This window comes from Anoplophora glabripennis, unplaced genomic scaffold (genome assembly GCF_000390285.2).
Source record: "Anoplophora glabripennis isolate ALB-LARVAE unplaced genomic scaffold, Agla_2.0 scaffold26, whole genome shotgun sequence".
Taxonomy (NCBI): domain Eukaryota; kingdom Metazoa; phylum Arthropoda; class Insecta; order Coleoptera; family Cerambycidae; genus Anoplophora; species Anoplophora glabripennis.
This window is the reverse complement of record NW_019416261.1, coordinates 1448334-1455283: the sequence shown is the minus strand read 5'-3', so window position 1 is coordinate 1455283 and position 6950 is coordinate 1448334. Positions and strand designations below refer to the sequence as shown.

At 31.6% G+C, this 6950-nt stretch overlaps 1 protein-coding gene across 1 annotated transcript in view; it reads left to right on the top strand.

Moving 5' to 3' along the window:
• Positions 1 to 5521, top strand: part of LOC108905779 (putative protein tag-278) — a 17267-nt gene extending 11746 nt beyond the window's left edge. Inside the window, exons 3-9 of the mRNA XM_018708800.1 lie at positions 1082 to 1259; positions 1318 to 1528; positions 1973 to 2238; positions 2327 to 3788; positions 3853 to 3948; positions 4013 to 4114; positions 4211 to 5521. Coding sequence (XP_018564316.1) covers positions 1082 to 1259; positions 1318 to 1528; positions 1973 to 2238; positions 2327 to 3788; positions 3853 to 3948; positions 4013 to 4114; positions 4211 to 5425 — 3530 coding nt within the window. The 3' untranslated portion in view covers positions 5426 to 5521. The remainder of the gene's footprint in view (positions 1 to 1081; positions 1260 to 1317; positions 1529 to 1972; positions 2239 to 2326; positions 3789 to 3852; positions 3949 to 4012; positions 4115 to 4210) is intronic.
• Positions 5522 to 6950: the final 1429 nt, after the last annotated feature.

Here is a 6950-nt window from a genome sequence, read left to right as displayed (position 1 = left end):
GCTTAAAACTTACAAAAAACGATATAAAAAATATTCCTAAATTTAAATAAAGTAAAATTTTAATTAGCCGTGTTATTCCTAATGCGCATTCTTGGAAAGTATAGCCTCATGCACAGGTGACATCTTGTTGAAAAGTCATCTCTGTCATCATTAGCTTATTTTCTCTTCTTTTGTTTAATCTTGGCATTTTCTAGTTCTATTAAGTACTATTATTGTTTTTCTTGGTGCTGTGCTGTGTCAGTGTGTTTATCGAGTGATTTTTTCTTCAAGTGGTTTATTATAGACGTACTCTTAACCACAACCAAACTTTTCTTGAATGATACCCTGTTGCGAGGCTACTTCGTTTACATGAAATTATCTATAAAGCGCATGCTCAGTAACATGGATATAATTTTTATTTATTAGTTCTATAAAAGTCAATATTGTTCTATAAATTTAAATATGTAAATTCTATAATTCCTTTAGCTTGTCACTTGGGGTTTGAAACTTCTTAAATGTTTCTAATATTGCCAGAATATCGCGATATTTAAGGACATGACAAAGAAGACATTTTTTGGCACTTATGTCCAATGTCGAATGTCGAAAATCGACCTTAGCAACGGAAATGCTTAAAAAAAAGTAAATTTGGAATCCCATGATGCGGATTATGTCCATTATTTCCATTTGAGGCTTTCTTAAAAAGATATAACCCATTTTATGTGGGCATTTCTTCAACATTTGTCAAAAATAGTTACAGTTAGCAGACGTTGTACTTACGAAACGGCACCATATCGATACATTTCTTTTTTTTACTCTATAAGTTGTTAATATGTATAAACATTTGTTCCATTTCGTTAATTTTTATTTCACTTTTAGGAAAATTAAAAAAAATCTGTTAACTCGTTTATAGAAACATTTTTCTATTTTGGTCAATAATTCGTTTCGATAAGTTGTTTTTTGCCATTCTCTGCAAAAATGTGTTTCTATTTTTAATTACCTATTTCATTTGTATTGATTGCCTTATAAATTCTACGTATTTTTTTAAGAAGCCCTAATCTATTACGCTAGAAGCAATATATACACAATTTTCTATTAATTTTAGATTCCTCAATGAAAAATGGAACTGACTACAAACAGGACTTCAGCACTTTGCAGGATATCCTAACTACTTGCCCAGTTCGGAATGACGCTTCGAACATTGCTGACGATTTTCCTATGGGTTATCCCCAATGCGCCTTTGAAAATTTTAAAGATATGATAACAGCTGTTACGTGGGAACTGTAAGAATCACTTTGTGAATTGCTTTATTAAAACTAATTAACTTTTTTACTTTTCCAGAAATTCAAACCGTGAATCTTTGTCGAAAAAAGGATTGGGTCTGAAAATGACCAAAACACCGGTAAAATTTTGGACTGTCTCTCCAAATCCCGAGCCAGTATCATTTTATTCAACCTTACTTTGGGCAGAACAAGTTGGAAATGCCGCAAAAATTGGATACGATGTGGTTTTCAGACATCCCAAATTGAATGATATTTTTTCCGATACTCCTGTAAGTCAATTCACGGGTAAAATGATTACACATTAGTCTAAATAATTTGGGGTCCTACATAAAATTGACTTCGAAAGTCAATACTGTCTGCTACTAAGAAAATATTCTGAAACTATTACTTATCACAGATCTTTGAGGTGAAAATTTGACGTTTTAGCTAATATCCAAAGTTACTTTGTTACTAGTTTTTTCCAAATAATTCTAATAATTCTTTGTCCGATTTAAATGAGGTTTGGTATGCTAATACTTACGTTTAGATGTCGCCTTTAAATATAAAAATTGTGGCTTTCTTAAAGTTTGTCAAGCCATCTCACAGGTCCTTTTTCTGTTTTCTTAAATTTGTTCATTGCCTCGAAATATTCTAGTTCATTTTTTTTTCTTTTTCTTAGTTTTAAATAAATGTATTTCTTATATGAACCTTCATTTTTATGACCATTATTTTAGGCTTATTGGTTTTCACTGTTACACAAAAAATTAATTGGGAAAAGCGTATTAGAGGTAAAACCATTAGCACATTATTCAGGTTCTTCCGTTTTCGCCCACTGTACAAAAAAGCAAGATAATTTTAAAGGAAGAGGAGCTTTAACCGTAATGGTAGTTAATACAAACTCACAAAGTTATAAGGCCAAAATAAAGTTGGAACACGTTCCATGGGGTACATACATGGAAGTTAACTCCTATATTTTAACATCCTCGGACAGCAACTCTAAGTAAGTGCTAATTTTTTTTATAATTTTGTGGTATGAAACGAATAAAAAATATTTTCACTATTGGTCTCAAACAAAAATGTTATTTCAGTGAGGTCTTCCTAAATGATAAAAAACTAACGCCTAGAATTTTACTAGAGAAAGATCCTTTCCAACCAGAGATACGTATCATGAAACCTAAAACTTATTTGTCCCTCAAAGTACCACCGATGTCTATAGGCTTCTTCGTATTACCAAGAGCAAAGGTACCAGTTTGTATCAACGAAGAAAAAGAAAGAAATTCCGCCTCTCAGGAATCAAATACAGCCGAAACTTCTCATGTTTCTAAGGAACCATCTTTGAAGTTTCAGTCAAAACGTCCATTTAATAAAAACCTCTCTCCGGAAGGACTTAATCGGAAAATAAGAAAAGCATTCGACCTTGATGAAAAATTTCCCAGATCTAGTCTCAGGTCAAAGTTGAACGCTTTAAAACAGAGAATTCAATCTGATTCCGTAGAAAGCCCAACCGATTTTACTCAACAAAGGAAATATTTAGATACAACTATACTGTCAGAGGAAGAATATAGGAAACTGATGAAGAGGAGAGAAGAACTGAAGAAACAAATTTTTGGAGAGCGCGATAAACAAAACATCGAAATCGGACCGAGGTCTGGATACTTGGACCTTACAAGTGAAGAAACGATACGGATTTTAAAAGACCGAGCCAGAACAAGAGCCGCTCAAAAGAAAATATTTTTAACTGAAGACGAATTAGATCTCATCGCGGAAGCGGTAAGGCGAAGAATTTTGAAAAATTTGCCAGCCGAAATGGAAATACGAAAAAACAACGTTGTTAACACGGAACCATTGAAGAAAGAAGTTCGAAGATCGCTTAGAAAACCCAGAGATGTTAATACCAAACTATTGAATCTTAGAGCAAAGTTAGAGGAAAACAGACAGCGCTTGGAAGAAAGAATGTCTGATGTTGTGGGAAATGCCCAAACTTTGAAACAGAATATTAGAGACAAAATTAAAAATCTAAAACAAAAAAAATATCGCTTCAAGAGGGACATAAATATGGAACTTCTCAAACTAAAAACTGAAGGACGAAAGAAAAAAGAAAAAGAGCTAATGATGAAAAAGCAGTCTAAAAGTTTGTTCAAAAATAAGAAAGATAGCAGACAAAAATCAGGACAATCCAGTGATGAATTAAGTGAATTAGACGATGAAGAAGATTCTTCTTCAGAAAAAGTTGTTCATGCTATGGACTTTTTTACTGAATCAGCTACTTCCGAAGAATCAGGACAAGAAAATATGGATTCTTCAGACAAGGATAGAAAACATAAGAAATTAAGTTTGCTTGATCGGATTAAACAGCTTGCTGCAGTTAAACCTAAAAATGATGTTTCTAGATTAAAACAAGATAAGGACGATTCAGATGAAGTAGAAAATTCTCTTGCGTTTTTAACTGCTTCAGATGAAATGAATGATATAGGAGGGGAACTTCCGTGTATCTCTGAATACTTTGGATCTCCTAGTAAAAAATCAAAGCTGAAAAAGAAAGGGAAAACGGTAACAAAGGATATTAGTGAACTTAATTATATAATTTTACTTTTTTAAAAATTTTTTTTTATAGGCTAAAGACTCAATGGAGTATTTACGAAAAAAGCGTAGTATTCTTACCTATGAAAATGTTCAGGAATTAGGCGAGGTGGAAAACGATGTTTCTAAGGTAATATTTCCAATTAAGTACTATTCATCATGTAGTATAACCCATAAATCGATTTTATTTCCAGGCCTCTATAGACTTTGATGAAATTGATAATGGATTGAATCTAATTCCAAATTATGTCAATCAACGAAATGCTAATGATTGTTTAGACAATTATAGAGATCAGGTAAATTGTTGTCTTCTTAGTAGTGGTGTATTCGGGTGCTTTATTATAACTTTCTATTAATTTTTCTTTTTCTATTTTATGAATTTACTGTTTCAGTTTGGAAGCAGCCAGTATGAAGAATTAACAGAAAAACGCGTAAGAAGAAATACGGAAGACGATATGATGCCAAATGAAAAAAATACACCAGTTCACAAAATAGATATAAAGCAACGTTTAAAAGATTTGTTGCAAGCCAAGGATATGGACAAATTTAAATTTGAGAAAGATACATTAAAGAATAAACTGAAACTTCACATGTTAGGAAACAAGAAAGAAGAAGATCAAATGCAGAAGGTAGGAGACAAGAAAGAAGAACTATATGAAAAATTAAAATCGCTAAAGGAAAGGCTAACGTATAAGTTGAAAGATATAAATAAAGTGTTAACAAATAGTTCAAAACTACAAAAAATGGAAGGAGACAAGGAAAATATGGAAGATTTAAATAATGTAGAAACTAGTAAACGAGACGAAAAGGTATACATAGTAACATCCACAAAACGTGTAAATCTGGAGGATATTGATGATCCGACAAAATTTATAAACAATGAGGACAAAGACAATCCCTCTTCTGTAAAAACTATAGACGTTATCAGCAAAAATGATCAGGTTTCTTCAAATGTCGATGTCGTGAAAAGATCAATATTTAACCAGAAGGATGAAGGTTTTGGAAATTATAAACCTCTTACCCCAGATTTGAGAGCATGGAAACCATCAGATATACTTTCTTTGAAAAGAGATTTAAATTTTGACAGCACCAAAAAATTTATACCGATTAACGATTTTCTCATGTTTAGAAATGTGATAATACCAAATAAATATTCCAGAAGGAAAAAGAAAAGTATCGGGAATAGTTTAGATTATCTTGATAAAGATTCATATATGAATGATATAGAAAAAGACGGTGTATACACAGTTCCTAGGTTTAAGGCAGAGAAGAATGATTTCAAATTTAAGATTCCTGCCGAAGACATACAGAAGGAAAGTCATATTTCAGTGAAAACACTTTCATTTGGCACAGAACCAAAAATGGAGGAAGAAATACCAACATCTGTTGAAGCTATGGAAGTTAAAGTATTATCTAATGGCAATAATAAAGAAATAAATAATGGGACTCTTGCAAAAGATAATAATATTACAACCGTAATTAACAGAATATCCGAAAATATACAGAAAATACCAACAAAAGAAGAACAGAATATTGTCGATAGTTTTATTAATAAAATATCCGGATTCTTCACGAATATTGGATTGGCACTCAAACATTACTTATAAAAGAATGTTAAGAAATATTGCATTTTCAGATTCAAAATTCTTTTGGGAATCATATTGTTTTTATTAATATTGTTAATAATATTTAACTATTTTCATTTTTTTTAAGGGTAGATGTACTATTACAATTTATATTAATTATATAATGTTTACGTAGTCTGTTATTTATTTCAATAAACTTTACCAAATAATATATTTTGAATTTTTCTACAAAAAAGAAGTGCCGCTCCTCCATCCCTTTGTAGACACCATTGGCCCAGCGCATTGTAGGTACATCTTAGGGCGGCTCCAGATTATGCAGCCACTCGCCAAACATTCGTCAAACACAAATATATGAGAACATTACAAATATCTCCTTAAGTCTTTGAATAAAATTTTTCAATCGTGGGCTCTAAAATATATCCGATAACTGTATTTTTCCAGTGTTTTTATGCATACATGTTCTTTCAAATTCTTTCCTAACTTTTTTATTTTAAGAGGTAGAGAAAATGTATTTTAATAAAATTTCATGGCAAAATTGATATCTTTCACCTGGTGTAAACAAATTTTTGAAGTATCATATGTAATTTGCTGCGCCCTCTACGCGGGCAAAAAAAAATATTGTCATCGAAGCAGGCTGTGGATACAAAAAATTGGTTGTTTTTTTCTTTAATGCGATGTATGTCGCCTTTATCTTGTATAGTTATTACATTTTTTATAATTTGGTATCAAAAATGTAGATTAATGTAGAAATTATTTTACATATGCCAACTATAAAAAATGTAATGAATATAATCTTTTAAGCAAAGAATCTGTAATAACTGGCACCCATCAGTTTACCATCATAGAAGTGAAGTCCTATGATTTTGGTAGGTATCAAGAATTCTAACCCAAACGATTACTGAAAACCTTTGTTGAAATGCAGTTTCTCCGGGCCAATGTAAATTACCATTAGTCCATTTAAAGTAAATGTTTCTATTAAAAAATCCATTGTTACGAAACATCTGACCAGAGAATTCTTCTGTAAACAAACAATCATTTTTTTGTAGCCACAGCCTGTTTTGATGACATTTTCTTTTTGCCCGGGCAGAGAGTGCAGTAAATTACATACCATACTTTAAAAATCTGTTTTACACTAGGTGAAAGATATCAATTTTGCCATGAATTTTTATTTTCTCTATCTCTTAAAATGAAAAAGATAGATGACCCTAAATGCTCGGTACTTTTTCGGTTTTTTATGATTACTCACAAAGTTGAGAATGGATATCAAAATTGTTTTTACGGGCATAAAGGCCTCAAAAAATGCAACAAAAAGCATGTAAAGATTTTTGACGTGCGTCGTATATTAAGCGAGATCCATATGAGTGGCTCTTTTATAGCAGACAGCCTATATGTAAATTTAATCCATACCCACCCCTACGAGGGGGTTAATTCTACGCCTAAGATCAAACAACGAATGTTAGTGCAAAAACAATGTGAAAAACCATAGCCTTGTATTTTATACTTCCAAATATATGTAGGTTGATTGACAACATACCAAAAAAATATT